Below are 26,255 nucleotides of genomic sequence, written 5' to 3' on the forward strand. Positions count from 1 at the left end.
TTATCAATATACCCATGGAATATAGACTGACTGAAAGAGGCTCTGAAAATTGGAACCACGAAAAACAATGCTTTTGACGATAAGTTTATAATCTGTATGATCTGTGCTAATATTGTCGATATAGTTCGTTTATGTCATTAAAAACTAAACAAAATTGTTTAAATATTTGTTAAAGGGGACCAATTAATATGATTTCAGTATTCAAACTACATTAATTGACTGTTGATTAATAATTAATAATAATTGCTCCAAATACTAAAAAACTGAATTTCGTATGTGTTTTAGACGATATTATATTCTATTCTAATTAAAAACTTAATTTTCAAGGGCACTATTTAGATTTACTTAGTAATCGAGATGGTAGAATGTAGAATATTATTTTATAATTATTATGGTGCTGTGCAATTGCCATGTCATTATAATTATTGCAGAAATAAAGATGACTAATATTGATACTAAAAATGTATAAAAAAATTGTTGAATAGGTGCTTAAAGAGACTAAATAAAATAATCTGACTTAGTTTTACATGAGATCTCAAAACTATTTATAGCGGAAGAATAGTGTTGCGAGACTTTTTTTTAATTCTATTTTTTGATGGGATGATGAGTTGACATAATTTTTTTTTCAGGTGGGGGATTTTTTTGTCGGTGAGTGTTGTTAAAAAATAATATCAAAAACCATACTCTTCATAAAAAACATCTACGGGCTGTCCTACATTTAATCTATGAAAAATGCGTGGGACCAGAAGCCGAGGCACAACGAGAAAATAAAAAAAAAACAAAGAATGAGAGACAGAAAAAATGGCCGATTCATCCTCATTGGGTTTCTAATGAAGCATTAAGTGAGCTCTTTTGTAGAGAGCTAACGGATGCGGTGGTAATTGGTTGTCAGAGATCTCAAAGATATTCGAGTCAGGCATGTAATCATGTAATCGGTGTTATGGGCGCTTATGAGATTTCGCTTTGATTGCTCGGGCCACTTATATCGAGAGAGAATATCGAAACGGTTATACGAGTGGGTTTCACCGTGTGATATTTTTAGATTCGCGACATTATATCCAGATCAACGAAGTTGAGAGATAGGGGTTATACAAGGGAACTCAGCGTTTCGAAAAAGTTCTATATTAGGATTGTGTTTTGAGATTTTTACTCAAACTATTTCTTATAAAAATAGATTGTACCTATATTTGATACCAATTAAATTTTTAGCTACGTACTCGAGGGCGCGATACTTAAATTCATTATTGCCAACTATGAAGATATTTGGCGCCGGGCTGACTAAGTTGGAATTTAAATTTCGCGCTGGGGATTCAGGTGGTCGCTCTGCTCTAAACTGTAAAAAATGTCAAAATTATACTACCTTATACAGAGTGTCCAAAAATTTATATTAAATAATTACTAGCTTTAAACAGCAATAACTTGTTTAATTTAAATAGAACACCCTGTGTATTTTACGAGAATCAGATGCACAATTTAATTGTCTATCAAACTGTATTATACTATTTTTTACCTGTCTCTTCAAGTTTTCATAAAAAATGCATTCTCTTATTGATTTCTTTCTCATTTATCACTATACCCATGGAATATTGACTTATATTATATTGAAGATTTGATGATGAGATGAAGATGATTAGATTTTTTTAAAGCAACCTATGTACAAAATGTACAGGTGTTAAAAATAATAATATTGCAAGCCCATTTGTTTTGGAATAAGAAAACTGTTTAAATCTTTGTAAAAGAGTGTACTAATTAAATATACAACGATTATTTTCGCCCAAAAATTAGTTAATTATATACTTAATTGTTTTAATTAATAATAAGTTATGAAATTGAAACGTCTCTATTGTTATAAATAAGCATTCGTCAAAAAATGAAATACAATTTATACTATGTATTACTTTTTACCACACTGTCTATTACACATACAAAATTATTTTTTTAGTATTTGAAGCAATTATTAATCATTGTAAACAGTCAATTAATGTAGTTTGAATACTGGGATCATATTAGCCCTCTTTAAGAAACAAGATATACACAGTTTTTTTACTTTTTTAATGAAATAAGCGAACTATATCGACAATACTAGTATCTGTACTCTTTGAAAATTTGTTACAACTTTAAAAATAATTCAAAATGTCAATATCCCATGGGTATAGTGATAAATGAGATCTAAATTATAAGAAAATTCATTTTCTACGAAAACTTGAAGAGATAGATAAGCAATGGTATAATACAATTTGATAGACAATTAAATTGTGCATCTGATTTTCCTAAAATATACAGGGTGTTCCATTTAAATTAAACAAGTTATTGCCGTTTAAAGCTAGTAATTTTTTAATATAAATTTTTGGACACTCTGCATAAGGTAGCATAATTTTTATTATTGCAACACAATATCTGATCAATAAGTAATCTTCAGTAAATATTTAGCATTAAAAACTTTTATACCCTTGCAGAAATGAAGCCTTAAATTGCTTTCTTCGGTAAGGTTTAAGTATGATAAGCCTTAATCAAATTTTCCTTAATTTCAATCATATAATCTAAAAATAGAATAATATACAGGGTATTCCATTTAAAAAAATACAACTATAATATTTTTTACTTATTTGGGACACTCTGTATCTTGTAAAAATATTTTTAAATTGCAGCTAATACTCCTTCAACGAATTGAAAACTTAAAATTTGTAAAAAAATCTAATCGTTTAGCTGCAATACTCCGTTTCTGTCAATTCTCCCTTTCTGTTTCTACTGTATATGCTGATTCAAACATATTTTCGAACTAAAGTTGTATATTTTTAAAAGGAGCTATAGTAAAGTTGGTGATCTTGGTCTTGCATTTTTGCAAGACCGAGACCAAGACCGCAAGACTTTCCTATAGTTCATATCAATAAACTTTTAGTAACGTGATTAAGCTTGAACGGCACAGCGTTGCCCACTTTTACAGTTACTTTCTTTTAATCAAAATATTAAAGAAAACAAAAATAAATTAATTATAAATATACAGGGTGTCCCAATTTTCCGTTAGGTTAGGTTATTTATTGGACATAATTTACCTCTATACAAAAGTGCTTCGTTTCTCCGCTAGAGGGCATCAAACTTTAAAAAAATAAACACATTTTTTCAGATATTTTAAAAACCGTTATTCCGATTGGAATGAGATTTTAGTCGTCTATGTTTTTCTAAGTGTTCTAACATTTGACTTTCACAAAAATCAATAAATAGTACGGGAAGGGTCAAAACTATCCCCACCCCTACATAAATTTGTCTCTTGTAAAAAACGCCACCGTTTTTTGTCACGTCGATCTATGAAGGCGCACAAAATCTATTAATATGCTATAATAACCTAGTTGGTAAAAATATGGATTTTAATAAAGCACGCTTTTAGATGTTTCAAAAAACTTTTAATAAGAGTAACTTTAACTCTACATATATGTTTCGGCTTGTTAGGCCTTTTTCAAGAGTTTTTTAAGAACTAATCGTCTAACTACACTGTAACTATATATATATATTTGCTATGGGGGTGGGTTCAGAGAGTTTACAATAGGACTGCTTCTTAGTTTAAGTCTTTTGTTGATTTAACATTATTTTCAGCTTTAATTTTATTTTAGTATTTAGCAGTTCATCTTTTGTTTTCAGGTTCTGAGTTTTCATTACTTCCATAGGATTTTACTATACAATTGTTGTGACTGAATGCTTAGATTATTACTTTTACATGCTTTTACCCCAGATCTAGCTAGCCTGTTTGCCTAATGCACATATCATCATATCATTGCATCCACTTATAATTGATTCGATTTTTTGACATTAGTTTTGTCTTTTATTATTTAATAATTTTTTTTTTAATTTTATTAAAAAAGACAAAACTAATGTCAAAAATAAGTCGGGTGTATATAGGGTGGATTGCAATGATTGTGATGCCGTGTACATAGGCCAAACAGGTAGAAATGTAGATATAAGGATTAAAGAACATGTAAAGAATTTTAATAATCTCCAGCATAGTTCTGGTCTTGCAACTCATTGTATAGTAAATAATCACAAAATTAATGAAAACTCAATTAAGTTACTACACAGAGAAACAAAAGGTAGACGCTTAAATTACATTGAACAGTTAGAAATACTAAAATCTGTTAAAAACGAAAATAATGTTAACGACCAACAAGGATTTCTAAACACATTTTTTATTACCCCTATTGTAAACTCTCTGAACCCACCCCAAGAGCAAATATATATATAGTTACAGTGTAGTTAGACGATTAGTTCTTAAAAAACTCTTGAAAAAGGCCTAACAAGCCGAAACATATATGTAGAGTTAAAGTTACTCTTATTAAAAGTTTTTTGAAACATCTAAAAGCGTGCTTTATTAAAATACTAATATTTCAACGATGTTTCACAAGGAACCAACCACAGCTTCAGTACAATTTATTAAAAATATGGAATTTTATGTTAGTATCACAAATTATATTTGACAATAAGCTTCATAAAAGCTTAAAAAAATAATAATTTTTAAAATAAGTAACGTTCGGGTTTATTCTTGATTGATGCCCTCTAACGGACAAACGAAGCAGTTTATAGGTTTGCTTTATTTTTGAAGTGAAATCTTAAATAATTTTTCCATTACTTTTTTTTTCTTTCTTGTTTCTTACCACGGGTTTAAACGTTAAGTTTATTTGGTTATGCAAAATTGGTTATACAAATATTTGTAAAATATGCCACTTACAAATATTATAACTTAATATTTTTCAAAATTTTCAGTCGAATATTCGGTTTTCTTTGTATATTTCAAGCCAAAAAAAACGAATATTAAAGGTGTCGGCTAAATGGTATTCTTCAGTATTAAAAACATAAAGATAATGTTTGTAAATTATTATTGTTCGTTCCGATTAGAATCTTTTCAGTTTTAGTAGCGGATGCCGAAATGTAAATGCACATTAAATAAAAAAGACGTGTTTCCTCTTTTCTTCTACATTCTAACATATTTACGACAATCCCGGCATTACAAGCTCGTGACATTTCGGTGCCTTGCCTTCCAGCACCAAATTCCGCTTTGACTGACGCTAAACCGAATAAAAATTTCCCGGAGCTCATGCATAGCATCTAGGACACACACATATACATAAAGCCAGAATGTGCTCTTGTTGCTAGATCTAATATTTATCGTGCCACACCGTCTCAAACTTTGGATATAACCGAATGCTTAAAATACCTGCTTGGCGGCATAGCTCCACGGTGACGTGGCAGGATTGCTTTTGATCAATGGAATTTAAGAGTTCGGGAAAGAGGCGAGTTTGAAGCTGCAGGAAACTTATGACCGATAAGTTTATAGAGGAAGAGGAGTAGGTAAATATTAAACTGACGGGATTGTTGATGCTGTTTTTTGATTGGATTGTTTATTGTTGATGATAATGCCGAATAGCTAAATCTAAAATACTTGTGTGTATATGAGTAATTAAGTACCTATCAATTAAAAATTGTTGAAAATATTAATTGAGTACAAGGGGGCCTTCATAGAGAAAATTCGAAGCAACTGTTAAAATTGCCTTATATCTATCAAAAATAGTAGATAAAATAGTACTTTAAACGCAAGGGTAGATTAAATGATACTTTAACAGCGAGGATAGGTTAAAAACTTATATTTTCTCGCTCTTCTCGCTCGGTTAAAACGCATTTCTTCTCGCACGTTTTTTAATTGTATCCATTTTTGAAAATTTTTGTATTCCTTTTCATAAGTTATTCGGGATTTAAATAGAAGTAGTTTGGATATGGCATTTGTCGCCTCAGCGTGATATATCTGTTGGTAATTTACTTATTTCGTTTGGAGCCATTTCTGGCTCCAATTCGATCAGCAATCGACATGAAAGAGAATTAAAAAATATTGACTCAAAACTGACAACTAAAAAGAAATCTTTATTTATTTGTCAAGTTACGTAGAAACCAACGCCAACCCAGCACAATATTTTTTCTACTCGTAATAAATTCCTTGATATAATAATTTCCGAATATTTTTTAAAACGTAACTCGCTATAAAAAAAAATATTGTTTTATATACAACGATAAAATTGCATTATCGTCTCCCGAAATTAATTCACTCGCGATTTCATCGCTCGTGAATTAATTTTTTCGGTCGACGATAAAATACCATTTTATCGTCTTGTATAAAAAATAACTAAAAATTTATCCAAGTTTAACAAGGGCATGCGCACTGAGAGAGCTGCACTGAGCGCCTTCTTACAAATACATATTTCTATCTCTGTTCTATACTTTGGTTTTGTTAGGTTAGGTTAGTTAGGTTTGTTACAATAACGTGGTATACTGAGTAGTAGTGGGAACTATCGAATGAATACTATCGAAACATTCGATAGTTGCAATTCATTCGAATAATTCGATAGCTAGTAAGAAAACATTCGTCGAAAACTATTCGAATAAAAATTATCGAATAGATGCGTTATCTGCCTTGAAATATTGTATTCTAGTAATTCGGCAGCAAAAACCATTCATTTATAAAATTCATTCATTTATCAAATTCATTTATTCGTCAGGATCGATTTTAATGAAATATAAACTGGATTTTAGTTGTCGTCCGGCGACGTAGGTTTCTTTCCTAGAAACCCGACAGCGCAGCGGTCGGTGGCAATGCTATGAAAGAAGCCGGCATCTTTGATTTTTTGGGGAGTCAAATAAAGATAAGGACACATTATTTTTTTATTGAGGTGCTAGTATTTACACAGAAAATACATTATGAAGGGCGCTGTTGCCATATATTCGTATTAGTTGGTATTAGCAAAGAATATTATTTTTTAGCATTAGTTAGTTAGGGATAGTATGTCTAATGTTTTGCATTTTTTTTATTAATATTCTGTTATTACACTGCAATAATACTTTTTATTTTGGATGTAGGAAAATGATTTTTAATGTTTTTAAGCAAAGACTGGTTTAATAAATAATAATAACAGTAATAATTTGTTATACCTATTAACAACAAAATTTAAAATGATTTAATATAAATATTTTTTTTAAGTAGTAGCAAAATATAAACAACAAATTAGATGTCAAAATTATTTATATTAGATCCTATTTAAAAATAATATAGTCTCTAAATTTTTTGGCAACGTTGGTTTATTAAATAATAATAATTACAGAACTAATTTGTTATCTTAACAACAAATTTTAAAATCATGAAATATAAACATTTATTAATTTTCTAAGCATGCAGTGTAATGGAACGAAAATATAAATAAAAAATTAGAAATCAAAATTATTTATATTAGGTGCTTTATATTACTATTTAAAAATTATATTTACTTTTACAAAAAACTACATGTTAGAGAATTAGCATAAACAAAATACAAACATCGTTAATTTTTTTTTAAATTGACACGTGTAAAACTTTCATTTTAATTTTCTCACCCCATAGTTTGAGTTCGATAACCATTTACTTAACCACATTACTTAAAGATGATTATTAAGTTCAACTAATTCATATTATTAAAACATCTAAAATACAAATATGTATTTTTAAAATTAATTCTAAGTTCATCTCATCTCTCTTAAAAATTGCTACTTCACAAAATTTCCCATTAAAAAATAGACCACATACCATATAAAATTAAATAATTGAAAGATCGGACTACGGAAAACCATACAAATTTTCGGAAAAATTTTGACCACCTGCACATGCACACAATCGTCAATAAATAAAATTAAAAAATTACTATAACTACTTATAATAAATAATAATAAAAATATTAAACTACTATTTTAGTATTTTAACTATTTTAATAAACGCAAAAATAGCACAGTAATTATACGGCGAAGTTATAAAAATTTGGAAGAACTAATAATGCACTGACGCATACAAAAATCAAACGAATACTAAATTTCATTTTTCATTTATCAAAAGCATTCGATAGTCGTGGCGCAACGATAACCATTTGGTCGCACGGCGAGGTTGTCTCATATGCTTTAGTATACAAATGAATGAATGATTTTATTCGAATAAAACCATTCGATAGTTGAAATCATTCATTCATTAACCATTCGATAGTCTAATTCATTCGATAGTTCCCATCGCTACTGACTACACTATTGTGCAGTGGTTTAATTTTTAGATGATTGTCTCTAATAATAGTTATTCTTTTGGATAATTTTTTTGCTGTTGCTCTTCTCCAGATGGATGGTATACAGGGTGGCGCACTTCATTCGCCTCGGTTGATTATACGAAAACGGAAAGATGTAGAAACAAAATATTTTATAGCTATATGTGGGAAAGCAATGTGCACAATTTAAAGTTATTTTGAAATATACAGAGCATGTCAGAACTAAGATCCACACCAAAGTTATATTTTTTCATATAAAATATCCGGTATTTTATTTCATATTTGGATCCTTGGACACAAAATAAGACATTTATTATAAGATTTAATTATGTTTACAAGCTTAGGTTTTTGAGATATTTAAAGATTTTTAAATATGTATGCTATAATAAAAAAAATTCTCAACACCCCCTGCACATTACTTTTCAGAATTAATTCTTGTGCTGAATTTTAAACCAGAGAAATAAACTGTATTGAAAAATTTGATTGCTTCGATTAATGTATACAGGGGTATCAAAAATTGCTATTGATCTACTTTAAATATTTATTTTACATAAAAACTTCGTTATTTTAAATACAACACCCTGTATTTATTAAAATAAATCGAGGCAGATTCAAATGCTCTTTCAAGCTCTATTACGGTTTCCTTTACCTAACTAGCTCAGATTTTGAATAAAGAGCAATTTTTCAAGAAAATGGCAACCTGTCGGCTGATGTCGTCATGGCAATTTTCTATTGACAGTTAGTAGCTACTTTAAAAATCGAAATTAGTTTATGGACTTTATTGAAATTTATAGCAGTTTACTTTTATTTAATTTACCCACAGTAGTTTAATAAACAATATTTATTAAATATGTATTTATTATTCTATGAAGAAAAAGGAAGAAGTAGTTCCTTGATTTATTTTACGATGACTTCGAATATAAGCCCTTGAGGCAATAAGCAATTTTCCTCACAAAATAAATTCACTAGTAACATATCCATTCTTTCGGCCAGCAGATACTGCTTTAATTTTCTTGATAAAATAATGAACATTGACTTATTAAACTATTGTGGGTAAATTTAAGTAAACTGTTATAAATCTAAATAATAATGCCCATAATCTTATGTCGATTATGAAAATAGTTAATGTCACTAGAAAATTGCCATGGCGACACCAGCCATTTTTATTGACATTTTATTGAAAAAAAATCGCTTTTTATTCAAAATCTGAGCTAAATAGGTATAGGAAACCCTAATATAGTTTGAAAAAGCATTTAAATATGCTTCGATTTATTTTAAGAAATACAGGGTGTTGGATTTGAAATAACAAAGTTTTTATGTAAAATATATATTTAAAATAGATCAGCAATTTTTGGTAACCCTGTATAAATTTAAGGAAGCAATAAAATTTTTCAGTAAAGTTTATTTCTCCTGCAACCAAATCTTTAAACTCAGCACAAGAATTAATTCTGAAAAGTAATATACAGGGTGTTGATAATCTATTCTTTTGGAGCATACATTTTTAAATATCTTTAAATATTTCAAAAATTAAAGATTTTAAACATATTTAACCTTTATAATAAATAACTTTTTTTGTTGCTAAGTTGCTTTTTGTAATGTTTAGTAGATGGTAATATAAATATAATAGATAGTACATATCTATTTCCTGCCATTCCTTTAGAAGGGCAACTTTGTCCTAATTTAACCATCCTCGTATCCGATAGTATTCGCGATTTGCTCACTGGGGTAGGGAAATATAGTTAAAAGCATGTGTATAATAACATATTTCTAATAATTCTTACTTAATATTGTCCACTTTGACAAATATTCAAAGTAACTCTAGCTATCCGAACTCACTGAGCTGCTAACTAACTGGAGAATCTCGAGTATTTCCAGGTAATATAGAAAATTCCGGAGAAAACTTTTTATCCTCTAGTTATAACAAATCGACGTGTCGTTTAATTAATAATAAAACGGAGAGGTGACCGGTAAGGACATGCTGGAATTTTATGAATTCGATATTTATGGCGCTCTGTTATTAAACAGATGTTCCTTGTGGTTCAGTCGATCCAATTAACGAGACAGAGAAACGAAGATAACACTATACTTACTATACTACAAGCAATAATTAAAAACACTCAGGGATGAGCCAAATACTGTTTTTAAATTTACACATTAAGGACGAAAGTAAGCTAGTGATAATATAATCGTTTATAAACCCCTTTTCGTGATGCTAATACTACTTTTTTCTAAACAAATTAATTTACTCTTGATTTTATTTTGTATAATTTCTGTTTTGTGTTTGCCATTTGTATAATGCAAAGTGTACAAATCTGCAAAGATATTGTGTCATTATTTGAATTATGATAAGGTTATGAAATCTTATAACCACCAAAATCTTCACCAAATCCGACACATCTTGCTATCTAATCAAGTACACTGGAAACCAACTTGAGCCAAGTGTATTTATACTATTTGTAGTATTATTAAAACCATATTTAATTTAATTTATCCACGGATTAAGTAATGACATATCTTTTTGTGTTATTTTGAATAAAAATTATATGATTTTTTAACAATGTTCAAAGATTGTAAATAACAACCATTACACCAAAATGAATTCTTCATATTCATGCTACTTATTAAGGAAGGATATACTTTTTATGCGAGCTTGCCCTAGAAAGCTTAATAAATTCGTGTAGTACGTGTAATAATCTCGATCGAAATTACGTTTAAAGAATGCATTTTCCGCTAATAAAAATGCAAAATAAATAATATGGACCGGCATAATTTTCGGACCACCATGATTTTAACTTAACTACACAGGGTTGGGTTCACAGCAAATTGAAGATTTATGATGCATTCAACATTATACCTTTAATATAGTATTTCTCTTTTATACTGTAGACAATTTTATGATGATTTCTAAAATGAAGAGTAGTATTGAAATTTAATCAATTTAAAATTAAAAATACATTTTGTTAGTATTTTATTTCGTCCCACATTTACCTGGCTATAACATTTTCATATTTAGAGATATAAAACAATCATTAAAAAACAAAATGTAGGGGTTTTAGTCAAATTTTATCTATAATAGTCAAGACCGAGTATGCAAAAGTATTTTTCACGTGATATATTTTTCATGTGATATAAAGTATTACTTATTTGTTCAAAATTATTGTTTTTATCAAAAAAAGTGTTTTCTCGACTATTGAATTAAATTAAAAAAAAAACAAATGCTGATTCAATATTTACCATAATACCTATATAGAAAAATTAAAAATTTCGTCACATAAATATTCTAATAATGTCTTTCTTAAAAGTTTTATTTGCATTAAATTACTAAAAATACTATTTATTTGTAGTTTTTTATGTAGAAAATACCTCTAGTATAAATTTATTAAAAAATGCAAGACTTGCAAGTGTCTTACAGCAATATCAAGACCAAGACTGGATCCTCTAAGACCAAGAGTCTTGGTCTTTCATTTGCCCACCACTATTCTAATGTCTTACTAGACCAGGAGGCAGTGAAGATTTTCGGTACTTATTTTCCCAGTCAGCAAACACCGATAGAGTTATTCGGTATGCTATTCTAAGGAAATTTCATATAGAGTCGCTGATATGTATGGAAACGATTATTAGGTCAACTATACTAGGTACCGCATACTAGGTGCGAAACGGTTGGTTTGAGGTGCATTGTGTGTATCTTGATCTTTTTTGCTTAGAATTGAAGGAAGAATTGAAATATGCAATAATATACAAGGGGTTCTATTTAAAAAAAATAAACTTTCGTGTGCCACGACTTTATGACCGACCGTGTATACTTAAATTTTACTACTCGCTACTAGATATTTAAAAATCCTATAACTTTTGTATTTAAGTTTTTGCGGTACCTAGTATAGTTTACTTAATAATCGACTGTTCCCCAATATCAGACCCTGTATATACAGAGAAGACCAGGCTACTAGTAACATAGCAAGTTGCCGGACGAATTTACGTTTACCCGTTGTGCGTTCGTACTAGAGAGTCACTGCCGGCTAGTCGGCTGGTCAGGCAGTACGCAGTTGCAGTTGTGCTTGGACGGGTCGGTCGTGACAGACTAGGAATATGACGCGAGGATAGTGCCGTGTATTTATTATTTTCATTTTAAGTGTTTACCTTCACTTAAGGTAACATTTAAAATAAAAATACTTAAATATTTATTATTTGAGTGTGTTTACAAGCCAAAACTAAAAATAAATAAATTCTCTAAACCCAAAAAAAAAACTACTTATAATATTACTCTAAATAAAAAAAAGTTATAACAAGTGTTCAAAAAGACCACCTTCTTGTGCTAGACAGAAGCCTAGGCGGTCGTAAAATTCCCGTCTGACATTGGCTAACATATTAGGGCTAATAGTTTGAAAAGCCTCTCGTATTTTTACTTGAAGCTCATCCAGATTATTAGCCCTATTATGACCATACACTTTGGATTTTACATAACCCCACAAAAAAAATCATTGGGAGAAAGATCTGGTGATCTAGCGGGTCACAAAATAGTTCCATATCCACTAATTAAACGGTTGGGACAAGTATTGTTCAAATATCCTTGAACAATACGGGCATTGTGCAGGGCAACCACCTCAGCAATTTGATTACTTCAAAACGTGGGATTTTGATCCGCGGTAGCACAAACGAACACTTGCTTTTACTCCTGTACTTCATTAATCAACACATCAGGCTTTGTGTTTTTGTGGGGACACGCACCCATGTGTTTCAAAATTATTAATAACTCTTGATATAGTAGATAAAGATGGAATTGGCCTGTTTACAAAAGTTTGTGGAAAAATTGTTTGTATATCCCGATAAGACCTATTTTGGAAATACCATTTTCCAATTTGAATTTTCTCACGAACTTCATAAACATCCATTATTTTACTTAAAAAATAAATTTTACACGAGAACTGTCGCGAAAATCTACGTATTCGTTTTGGCTAAATACAAATTCTGAAACATTCTTATCACATATCGACCTATTTTTATTTTATCGCATTTTTTCGCCTGCTTTTTATCCGGCGGACGGTTATACGCTAATTCGTCCGGTTCTGCCTATGTTACTACTACGGTGGTCCGGTCTGTATACATAAGGAGGGGTTTTTGCTTGGGTTGAGGTGGAAAATGCGTTAGAAAGTACAAATATGCTGCACTTTTTTTCCAGCGATAAAAATAGTTCTATTATTGCAAGATGCTATGGTTGTCATTTTTTGAAACATTAATTCAGAAGTAATTTCTGTCAGTTCCACAAAATATCCCGTCAATTCTTATTCTTCTTCTTCTAATGCAGATCCATTAATGAATGTTTGCGATAACATTTTCCATTGCTTCTTTGTTCCGGGCGGTGTGTATTAACGACTGAACATCGAGTAGCCCTGTCCACTGTCTAATATTCCTCAGCCTTCGATCTTGCCTTCGATCAACAAATGCAAGAATTGATATTTGGGGTTTCGCATTATGTGCCCCAGGTATGCGGTTTTTTTCTTTTTGATCAATTCAAATAATTCACGCTCTTTGTCAACACGTCTGAGAACTTCCTCATTTGTCAATCTAGCCGTCCAACGTATCTTCAGGATTCTGCGATATAGCCACATCTCAAAAGCCTCCAATTTGTTGATGGTAGCTGCTTTCAATGTCCAACCTTCCATACCATAAAGGAGCACCGACCACACATAACACTTTACGAATCTTAATCTAAGGCTAAGGTCAAAATCAGAACAGACAAGTACTTTTCGAAACCTCAAGAATGCCTGCCGAGCTTGTTGAATTCTTATTACAAAATGACAAAATATATGTACTTTATTTCTTTGTATAATCCTTTGAATACAACTGGATGTTTCGGGATTACCTAATACTTTTACCTGACACTCAATGCGATACCGGCTACACCAACGCATTTCGTGCCAGGTAAAAGTATTATTCGGTAATCCCGAAACATCTTATGGTATTACATTCGATAGCATCAAATGATACGTTAAATTTCAATCATGGGAAAATTAGGGTTACGGATTTCAAAAATCTGTCAAATTTTTGCATCAACAAATTTTCAGCCAGACTAACTTTCCTCCACTTGACAATTATTTTTAAGAGACTAACTTTCCTCCATTAGACAATTACTTCGATTAATAAAATGATTCACTTTAATTAATGTCAAATATTTATGACTGGGAAAATAAATGGACTTTTTTATTTTTTTACTTCGTGACCCCTTCCGAAAATTTTAGCCAGACTCACAAATTGTCATTTAATCTCACCACCATCTGAACATACTATTACATATTTACCCACTGGGAAAATAAGTACAAATAAATCACTGCCTCCTGAACTATACGAATTTTCTTTTATAAGAAAAAGTATGCTTAACAATTTATATGGTACAAAAGTGACTTGATTAATAAAAATAGACAGACTAACTCACCTCTAAAAAGAGTTTAAAAGAGCTGATATCTGTAAAACCATTGCGAAGGAGTTTGCAGCAAATATAGTGCAATGAATTCAAGATTAGTCATATCTACCCATGATGATGCAAGTGACGAGTTACGAGCGACGAACGCAAGCGATCCTAGAATGAAATAAAATGAAATCCGATTTTAATGTGACATTCTCGATAAAAAGCTGAGCAACTTTTCTACACACATTGCAGGTAGCAAATTTATACGACGTTATCCGTCCCGTATTTGAGTGACAAAATTTTACGACCTACATCGACAATGCTTTGAAATAAACTAAATCAAACGATCAAGCGAATCGCTTGTCGCTTGCTATTTGCCATTCATCACCAAAAGAATATATGCTCTGTGCACGCAGCTTACTGCTTGGCGTTACGAGTACAAAACAAGCGACGGGCGAAAAACCGTATTTTTAAACACGAGCGATCGCTCGGTTATTGAAATCGCTTGAAACTCGAGTACTCGATTATGGAAATTAATTGGTTTTTCCCATCACTAATCGAGACCGTTGTAGGATTCTCATTCCAGGTTGCAGATGAAGTATTCCAGGTATATAGTAGTAGGATCAAAATAATTGATATTTCTATTAAGTATTAAAAGTATTTTTGCCGGCTTACCTTACATTTGCTTATTTTTTAATTTTTTTTAAAGGTTTACTGTTTTGAGTCAAATCTCAAATGAATTCAGTAGGCCTGAAATAAAATAAACTTACCTAAAATACAACCAGCTGATCTGCGCAGTTTGAGCTGAATCGGTAAAATGTAGGTCAAACGTTGACTATTTATTTACTTATCTAATAAATGGCGCTGATTCAAAAAATTAGTAATGAAGTTGAAGAGATTAATTATATATTCAGTATCATCGGACTGTTCTTGGTGGAATGCTTTGGTGGAATGTCGATCTCGGAGTATTAATATCATGCGTTAATAGCCCAAAAGTTTTTAATGTACGTATGTAGAATTGTTTGATGTATAAAAATTAAAATAATATTCTGGTAAAAGTTAATATACAATGTGATGTTCAATTTAATAGATATGTGGGTATGCACGTTTTTGCGTAAGAATGCTGTATAAAATAATGTTAAGAGTAAGCAATATCAAAATATTTATACGTTATAACTGTTGAAGACAATATTTCTTAACAAGGCGAAAAAGAACTGCTATAATTGTTCATTATTTAGAGTTTCATTATTTCAGTTTAATAAATTGTAAAAAAGGTATTTAAAATAGTAGACGTTGCACTATATTTAGTAGTAATCTTCTTCTTCTTCTTCTTCTTCTTCTTCTTCTTCTTCTTCCTCAACCCGGATTCATCCAGTCCCTGTTTTGTGCTGTGTTTTTTTGTGCCACCGTTCACCTGCCACTTCCCTAATGTCGTCCAACCGACGTTTCTGTGGACGTTCCACACTTCTTTTAGTTTGTCTAGGCTTCCACACAGTTATTCTATGCGCCCAGCTGTCTCTATCCAGTCTAGCAACATGGCCAGCCCATTGCCATTTCATTTTAGCCGCTTGAATTATATCAGTAACTCTTGTTTGCCTCTTGATGGTTTCATTACGAATTTTGTCTCGCAGAGAGACACCTAGCATACATCGTTCCATAGCTTCTTTGAGTTGTTAAGAATTTATTTGCAAATAATTTTGTTAGACTGACCTTTTTCAGTCCGTATGTTTGCACAGGTAAAATACATATGGTATATGTGTTATATACTTTCAGATTGATAGGGATGGTATTGTTTTTCAGAATATGTCCCAGTTTACCGAAGGCTATCCAGGCTAATCCTATACGCCTTGTAATTTCTGCGTGTTGGCTTTCTTTTCCAAGTCTAATAATTTCGATCTTATTATTTTGTATATACATGGTCCGGCAATAGTGCGTCAGGCATCTGTAGCTCCTACAAAAGTGCAAACCTAAAGTATGTACCAGGATGTATTTCCGGAAAATATTTTAACTTCTGTAGTTTCTATAGTTTTCCGGATACACGCAGTATTATTTCATATGGCGCTTCCAATGTAAAAATACCAGAGAAAAATCATGGTGCGTGGCTTTGATGAAAATTTACTGTCGAAAATGCCGTATGAAATACAAAGTAGTGAATATTTGCGAAACCGTTAAAAATTTTGAAATACTCTAAATACAAAAAATGTACATTTTTTAATTCTCCATATATTGAAAAAATAATATACAGGGTGTTCCATTTAAAAAAAACGAAGAAAAATTATTTTATATTTTAGAAAGTTTGGCGTAGAATTTTAAACATCTTTGAACATTTTCATATTTATAGAAAAGTAAGTATAGACCATCCTAAAGTAAATATCTAATATAGTTTTGATTTCAGAACAGTTCTTGTATTATTAATAATTTCTTTAAGAAAGGCTGAAAAATATGTAAATTTTATTTATTTATTATCTCTGGAATTATCGAAATATATTTATTCATGTCTTAAGATTATGTAAAGTGATCTGAAAGGAAGCCAAAAATGCAATAATATACAGGGTGTTCCATTAAAAAAAATCATCCCGATCCACTCACACTTTTTTGAGCCACCCTATAGAAGTTAAAATATTTTCCTGAAATACATCCTAGTACATAATTTAGGTTTGCACTTAAACAAAATTCCCAAGTTTTTTATTTTAGGAGCTACAGATGCCCGACGCACTATTGCCGGACCCTGTATATGTTGGTATCTTTAGAACTCAGTACTTTTGTCTTATTAAAGTTTATGTTCAGTCCTATCTTGGCAGCTGATAGATGTAATTCATTTAACATTTCATATAGTTCTGTGATGTTGTTACCTATTAGAACTATATCATCTGCAAATCTGAAGTGATGTAGTCAGATACCATCTACTCTAATGCCTTTGGTGTCCCATTCCAGCTTTTTGAATACCTCTTCTAGTGCTAGAGTAAACAGTTTAGGTGACATGGTGTCTTCCTGTTTCACACCTCTCTCCAATACTATTTTGTTGGTCGTAATTGTTGTATCTAATCTAATATGCATTGTTGCTTCTTGGTAAATATTTTCAATGATTTGAGTATGTCTTGAGTCTATTCTTGCATTTCGTAGAACTGCTAATATTGATCATATTTCAACGGTGTCGAAAGATTTTTGAAAGTCAATGAATGCCTAATGTATAGGTACATTGTACTCTGTATATTTTTCTATAAGGGTACGGACTGTATATAGATATGATCTATCGTACTCCAATTTTCCTATATATCCTTTTCTAAATCCTGCTTGTTCGACGGGTTGGTAAAAATCTAATTTTTAAGTTAACGATTAGTTATTATGAAAACTTTTGTAAATAGTTTATTTAAATGTCATAGAAGGGATATTGGTCTATAATTTTCTATGTTTGTGTTGTCACCTTTTTTGAAGAGTAGTATTACCTCAAAGTTACACCATTTAGTTGGAATTTTCCAACTTTACCGTGATGTCGCCACATTTAGAAAAAGTAGATATATGTCGCAGCTACAGAACGAGTCTCTGAGAACGAAGCTTTAAGCCGCGTTCTCAGAGCTTTGTTCTGTCGCCGCGACAGTATTTTCGACCAATAGGAAACCATGAAGCGAAATCCCCTAACCCCCACTTTTATGTCGCCGGTGACGGTCGCTGTAGTTAAAAATTTCCAACTTTACCGTGATGTCGCCACATTTAGGAAAAGTAGATATGCGTCGCAGCTACAGAACGAGTCTCTGAGAACGGGTCTCTGAGAACGAAGCTTTAAGCCGCGTTCTCAGAGTTTCGTTCTGTCGCCGCGACAGTATTTTCGACCAATAGGAAACCATGACGGCATTTCCCCTAACCCCCACTTTTATGTCGCCGGTGACGGTCGCTGTAGTTAAAAATTTCCAACTTTACCGTGATGTCGCCACATTTAGGTAAAGTAGATATGCGTCGCAGCTACAGAACGAGTCTCTGAGAACGGGTCTCTGAGAACGAAGCTTTAAGCCGCGTTCTCAGAGCTTCGTTCTGTCGCCGCGACAGTATTTTCGACCAATAGGAAACCATGACGGCATTTCCCCTAACCCCCACTTTTATGTCGCCGGTGACGGTCGCTGTAGTTAAAAATTTCCAACTTTACCGTGATGTCGCCACATTTAGGTAAAGTAGATATGCGTCGCAGCTACAGAACGAGTCTCTGAGAACGAAGCTTTAAGCCGCGTTCTCAGAGCTTCGTTCTGTCGCCGCGACAGTATTTTCGGTCAATAAGAAACCATGACGCCATTTCCCCTGACCCCCACTTTTATGTCGCCGGTGACGGTCGCTGTAGTTAGAGAGAGGAGGTGGCAACATTGCATTCTCTGCAAGCATTAGAAACAAATTCCCGGAAACTAAACAAGTGTCACTTAAAAGTTTTTCAATATTTTCCGGAAAATGCCAAGAAAAATACAAAATTTTCAACATATTTCTTTCGCAAAAAAGCGTCATGGGCGTGTTTCTCGGATCGAACTATACTGCCAGTTAAAATGCTTGTCCTTATTTCTGGAACACTCTGTATTTATAGGATACAGAACTGGAAAAAAATATTATGAATTATAAGCTGGGGGGGATGGTACTTTCATTTGAGGCCTAATGAAATAAAAAGGAATCATAAAAAATTTTCTCTAAAAACAGGACAATATTCCGGCCAATTTTGTCTTAAACAATAGCACCAAAATCAATTAATATTCAAGCTGGTATTATATATTATTATTATATTAAACATTACTTCCAGATTCTTCAGAATTATGACTAATGTCAAAGCTCTGGTTTTTAGATTCTTGAATTGTTACTTTGCTGACTTTAAGATTCTGTTTTGAAATTATTTTTTGTCTCGAAGTCGGCCAGTGTCCACTAGAAGATCCTCTTTCTAAATCACTAGTTGAATATCCTTGATGGAAGCTCAAACCTTTTACATCCCGTATAAGAATCTCAGACTCGGCCGGCCTAAAAATTAAGAATTTTAGCGACAAAATCTTGTGAAAAATAAACTAATGGAATATTATACAGGGTGGCGCCTCTCATACGCCGCGGAAGTTCCAAGGAGAACGGTAGTTTATATTGAAATGAAATTTTGGCAGCATATGTAGGTTAACTGAAAGCATTTTATAAAAAATATATATAGAATTATACAGGGTGTCTCCAAAAAAAGTTATACATTAAAGTTGTGTTTTTTTCTAATGGAACACCCTATATATTGATTATCGGATTCCAGAAAAAAAATAAAGGTGAGCTTTATTAATGAAGCATATACTTAAAATCTAGGGATTTTGACATATTTCACATTTTGTGAAAATGAAGAGTAAATTTTAAATTTCGATAACAGCTACCTAAATTTTAGTTGATCTTGTATAGCCTGATATTCAATTACAGTAACCACTGTATATTAAACCAAATTGAAATTTGACCCGAAAAGTTGTACAGGGTGAGACAAAATTAATATGGAACATTAGTCACATTTAAAAGCAAGTTACTCCTTTATTTTAAATGGAACACCCAGTATATATTTCCGGTGTTCAATGGGGAATTTACATATCTTCAAAATATTATTACGGTTGCCTACCTATCTGCTACTATCAGACAAAGATTTTCCCAGATATTTTAATTTTTATGATTTTGCGTCAGTAAATCTTTATTATTTGAAAAAATTTAGGTGGCTATGTGATATACCTTTTGTTAATTTAACAAAAATTAAAGATTGTAGAGTAAAATACTCAAGGGTAATAAAAAGATACACGTTTAAAACATATTTTAATTATTACAGAATTAAAACTAGATATAAAGCTATAATTATGCGACAAAAATTAGCTAGATGAAATCAAATGCTCAAAATGCTTCCTTTCCTGTTAACTGCATAAAATGATTGTCTTTTCAAAAGGATCTTTTCATTTAAAAGGCTATATTCTATCTGGAGTTCTACCTCGAAAAGCAACTACACTAATTTCTCATGTTGTCGACATTAGTTGGTCAAGTTTTGTAAACACTGTCTTTAACATATCCCATAAAAGTAGAATTTCTATTATTTTTAAGTAAACATCATACATATCTCTTGTTTCCTCACTTGTGAACATATCTACTATAAATTCTTGTGTCCAGATTTGACACTTAATAGAGTAAACAAAAATTAACTTGCTGTTATATAAAGTGTCAATTGGATTTCCAAAGCAGACTTGATCTTTTGAGCGAATTTTTAAAAATCAATTTTTTTAGTGAATTTACATAATAATGAATAAAAATTAGAAACCACCGTATAGATTATTTTTTGCTCTATCTAATAGTATAAAAATTCAAAATGGCGGCTAACCAAACCAACTAATAGAATCATATCAATTCTCTCTCTGATGTAGGATAAGTTTGCATTTTCGGCAAATTTCTGAGAAATTTTATTGTTCTAATTGACAGAAAATTACAACTAGTTGCTAAAGTTGGACTAATTAGACAGTTATGTTGAAGTAACGTCAGACTGGTCAGACATATCACCAGCCACCTAGATTTTATCAAATAATAAAGATATACTCAGATCAACCCATGTAAATGAAAATATCTAGGAAAATCTTTGTTTGAGGGGTAGGCAACCTTAATAGTATTTTGAAGAGACATGAATTTTCCATTGAGTATCGGAATAATATACTGGGTGTTCCATTTAAAACAAGAGAGTAACATGCTTTTAAAGGTGACCAATGTTCAATGTTAATTTTGTCTCACCCTGTATAACTTTTTGGATCAATTTTTAATTTAATTTAAAGTACAATAGTTAATTTAACTACATATTAGGCTATACCGGGTAAATTCCAATTTAGGTAGCTTTTATTGTAATTTAAAAATTGTTCTTTATTTCTAGAAAATGTTAAATATGCCAAAAACCTTACATTTTAGTCATATACTTCTTTTAGAAAACTCACCTTTATTTTTCTCCCAGAATCCAAAAATCAATGAATATGTGGGTGTTCCATTATAAAAAACACAACTTTGAAATGTAACTTTTTTTGGGGACACCCTGTAGAACTCTCTATTTTTTTAAAGATTGCTCTGAATGCTACAAATGCTCAAAAAATTTCATTTCAATACAAACTGTCGTTTTCAAAAAATATCTGTCGATATCAAAAAATACAAACGGTCTTTTGTTTTTTATTGGACTGATATCCAAGAAAGACCGTAAAAGAATAGAGTCGATACGACAAACGATCCATGTAGTAGATGTCATCCATAGAATCAAATTTCTCAAGTGGCAATGGGCAGGACACCTGGCAAGAAGGATGGACAACAGATGGACCACAAAAATTGAAACATGGTACCCACAAGGAATTAAGAGACCTAGAGAAAGGTCAAGCCTAAAATGGGACCATGATATTAGGAAATTAGCAGGGATAACTTGGGCCTGCATAGCCAGCAATAGTCAACAATGGGTACTACAAAGAGAGTATGTGATGGAGGCTACACCATAATTGGACGACAAAAATTAAAACATGGTACCGACGAGGAATTAAGAGACCTAGAGGAAGGTTAAGCCTAAAATGGGACCATGATATTAGGAAATTAGCAGGGATAACTTGGGCCTGCATAGCCAGCAATAGTCAACAATGGGTTAGGTTAACCTAACCCATTTAACCTTGTTAAAAAACATGACGGAGGAAAGAAAAAAGTGTACAGGAACAACACAATGGAACTAAAATATTTTACTGTAGTCGAACTAGAACAAGCAAGTACAAAACTTTCGGCAAATAAATCACCGGGTGCTGACGGCATACCAAACGAAGTTCTTAAAATAGCCATTGATGTATGGCCGGAGTTACTACTACACACAGTAAATGAATGCCTTCTTTCTGGATGTTTCCAAACAAATGGAAGCAGCAAAATTTGGTCCTTCTACACAAGCCCAACAAACCAATAGAGGATATGTCATCTTATAGACCAATCTGCCTAATAGACACCAGTGCCAAACTCCTGGAAAGATTACTACTACAAAGAATGGAGGTCCATGTAGACAGCATAGGAGGATTATCACATCGGCAGTATGGATATCGTAAAGGCATATCGACCATCGACGCAATCAATCGAGTAGTCACCATTGCAAGGAGTGTAAAGGAAGGGAATTCGAAAAATAAAGGATATTGTGCATTAGTAACTTTAGATGTCAAAAATGCTTTCAATACTGCAAGATGGGGAGAAATTATACAAGCCTTGGATAGAAAAGATTTCCCAGAATATCTGAAAAATATGGTGACTAGCTATCTTGCAGAGAGAAAAATATTCTATCTAACGTCTGAAGGAACAAAAACGTATGACATGACAATGGGAGTTCCCCAAGGATCGATCCTAGGACCCCTCCTATGGAACATATTTTATGACGAGCTTATGGAACTGGAAATGGCTGAAAACACAGATATAGTGGGATTTGCAGATGATATTGCTGTTGTGGCAACGGCAAGTAAAACAGAACAAATGGAGATTGAAGTAAACGATAGTTTAGATAGAATACACCGTTGGCTGAAGATGAAAAATTTGCAACTGGCTGTCCATAAAACAGAGGCTGTACTGATAATGGATAATCGATCTTTTACGTATCCAAAGATTGTGTTGGATGGGACGGAAATCAAATGGTCCAAAAGCCTCAGGTATCTGGGAGTGCAAATTGATAAAAAGCTGAATTTCAAAGAACACGTACATGCAGTAGTAGCAAAGGCTCAGACAACAGTGGCTAAATTAGGAAGAGTAATGCCAAATATCGGAGGTCCAAGGCAGGAGAAAAGGATAGTTTTAAATAAAGTGGTCCACGCCAGTATTTTGTACGCCGCTCCAATATGGGCAAAGGCACTGGAGGTTAAAAAAGAAAAACAGAAACTTCTATCAGTTCAGCGACGGAGCACCTTGAGAGTTGTTTCTGCCTACAGAACTGTAGCGGAGCAAGCGGTATTCGTAATCGCAGGTATACCACCAATAGACCTGGTAGTAAAGGAAAGGGCTTATATATATGATCAGAAAACTAGAGGAAGAACAGATAAGGCTGATATCAAAAATGAAGCAAAGGAGATATTATAACAACAGTGGCAAAGAAGATGGGATGAGGCGTACGGTGGAAAATGGACACATATGTTAATCCCGAATATAAGAAGATGGACTGAACGAAAACACGGATAGGTAGACTATTATCTTTCCCAGATACTTACGGGTCACGGAGCTTTCGAACATTATTTATATCGTTTCAAGAAAAGAGCTAGTGCGGCCTGTAAATATTGGCGCAGTGCCATCGACGATGTCAGTCACACCATTTTTGAATGCTTGGCCTGGGAACCAGGTATATTAAAGATCAAAGGGATCTTTAAGGTACCCTTTAAAAAATAAAACCTAATACCATCTATTGTGGAGGACGAAGATATATGGAAGGCTTTCGTGCCGTTTATATCAAAAATTCTACGACAGAAGGAGCTGGATCAACGGAGGGTTGAAGAATAACCAAAGTCAACAATGGGTACTACAATGAGAATATGTGATGGAGGCTACACCATAATTGGAAATGGTTGAATTAAGCTGAAAATGATGATGATGATAATATCTGTAATAATTTGGCAAACAAACTTACTCGTCTAATCTAGCCATCCTGGTTTTAGCTTCTTCCACCGCTTTAACAGCTATTTGACAGACCGGGTCATCTTCACATGCCATATTAAACATGAGATTACGAATATCACATCTAAATATAATTCTATCGAACATTTTGATTTCCACTCGATTATATTGATTGATTTCTATCACTTCAACTTCATAACCCAAATCAGTTAACTCGGCTAATTAAAAAATCAATCTTTGCAAGGTATAAAATTGAAATTACGTTTGTAGTCTTACCGAAAAGGCCATTAATTTTTTGAATACGATGTTTTATTACGCCATGTGCGAAATACGGTCCATAGTAAATAGTCACGGACATTTCTGCATAATTGTATTAAAACGCTTGAAGCATGCTTGAAGTAAAAAGTCTATATGACAATGACATACAGAAAAGTCCACAGACTTCGAGACATAGGAAAATCAAATCAAGTCCATTTAGCGTGTGTCCAAATTTTGACAAGTTTTCAAAAATGAGAGTTTTGTTTAGACTGACGTTTAATTTCATTTTATTTAAACTTGATAAGTTCGAAATTGTTTATCTCAGATTCTTGGATTGCATTTAAAAATGAACGTGTATCACGTTAATGAAAAAATTCAGATAATTAAGTGGATTTATCAGAACAAGTCGATTGAAGAAATAAAAACGGGATTCAAACAAGCTTTCGACAATAGACCGGTGCCTTCAAAAGCCACCATTCACAGGATAAAAGAAAATTTTGAAAAATATGGCTGCGTTACTCCCCACATGCAGAAGAAACCAAAAATTGAAGATAATTCTCGTGTCTTAATATGCGCTACAGTTGAGGAAAATCCAAATAGAAGATGTGTACAAGTTGCTGAAAGAGTAAATTCAAGTACAACAACAGTTAAAAGGGTCCTCAAAAAACATTGTTATCGTTCAAGAAAAGCTAGAAAGGTTTTACATAGGTTTTATAATGTGCGAACCCAATATCCACAAAAACTAAATGTTTGGGCGTGTATTGTAGGGGAACACGTGATTGGGCCATTTTTTATTGAGGGCAATTTAAATACTGCGAAATATTTGGATTTATTGCAACAGCAAATTGTACCGGTGCGCGGCGATCCGACGATTATTTGGCGAGAGATTTGGTGACAACAAGATGGATGTCCAGCACACAATGGTCGTATTGTGCAAGAATATTTAAACAATACTTTTGGCGATAGACTAATTAGTGGGTATGGAACCATCTTGTGGCCGCCAAGGTCACCTGACCTCTCGGTGAATGATTTCTTTTTATGGGTGTACATAAAATCTAAAATTTACGGCCATGAAGAAATTCGAAACTTAGAACAGTTACGGCAGAAAATACTTAATGCCTTTGACACTGTCACCTATGATATGTTATCCAATATGAGAAAAGGGGATTTTATGATCGTTTGGGTTATTGTTTAATGCAAGAGGGAGACATTTTTGAACAATTTTTGTTACACAAATATTTTGATTGAGAAATTTGTTACTTTTATATTTTTTTGGATTAAAAAAACAAAAGTTGTTAATATAATACCATTTTAAAAGTGTTTTAGTAGTTTTAATACACACTATGATATACAATTTATTATTATTATAATGTACATTATTAATACTATTATTCATTCGAAATGGCATTAAGGCCCATAAATTTTTCTTAAAGATAAGTAGAGCTTAGAATGAGTTGTATTTATATTTACTTTAATATTAACCTTAAATAAGGGAATTTGACTGATACAATTTTTGAATTTAAATTGTTTTTAATGATACTAACAATTTTAGTTCAATTTTTAATAAAATTTATTTAATATTAATAAAAATCCAAGAGATTTAAAACCTCTTTTAGCGATTTATAACATTGTCAAATGAATTACAGGTGCCTTTATTTTCTATGAAAACCACACAGCTTTTTTCATAGTGACTGCAGTTGCTATATAAAACATAAATAAATGAATAGGGACATTCTGTATTCTGTTAGTTTCATAGTAATTACGTTTTTGAAGAAAAAGTCACAGTTATAACTCGACTTAAGCTAAGAAGACCTTAAATATCACGGTGCAATTGGCCACACATTAATGTCAAAACTAATTTTTTAAGTTGTGAAAATTGCGACTCACGCTAAATG

At 32.1% G+C, this 26,255-nt stretch overlaps 2 protein-coding genes across 2 annotated transcripts in view; both read right to left on the reverse strand.

The window, feature by feature from the left end:
• Positions 1–26,255, reverse strand: part of LOC115886326 (laminin subunit alpha-1-like) — a 113,321-nt gene that overhangs the window by 51,399 nt on the left and 35,667 nt on the right. The gene's annotated exons all lie outside the window — the stretch shown is intronic.
• Positions 19,106–24,538, reverse strand: LOC115886327. Its single transcript, XM_030905421.1, has 3 exons — positions 24,379–24,538; positions 24,116–24,320; positions 19,106–19,482 (listed from the first exon to the last, which is right to left on the reverse strand). Exons 1-3 carry the CDS (start codon positions 24,458–24,460, stop codon positions 19,254–19,256), a joined length of 516 nt encoding a protein of 171 aa, XP_030761281.1. The 5' UTR covers positions 24,461–24,538; the 3' UTR covers positions 19,106–19,253.

The sequence above is a fragment of the Sitophilus oryzae genome, unplaced genomic scaffold, assembly GCF_002938485.1.
Source record: "Sitophilus oryzae breed Bouriz unplaced genomic scaffold, Soryzae_2.0 scaffold_482_pilon_pilon, whole genome shotgun sequence".
In the NCBI taxonomy this organism is placed as follows: Eukaryota; Metazoa; Arthropoda; class Insecta; order Coleoptera; family Curculionidae; genus Sitophilus; species Sitophilus oryzae.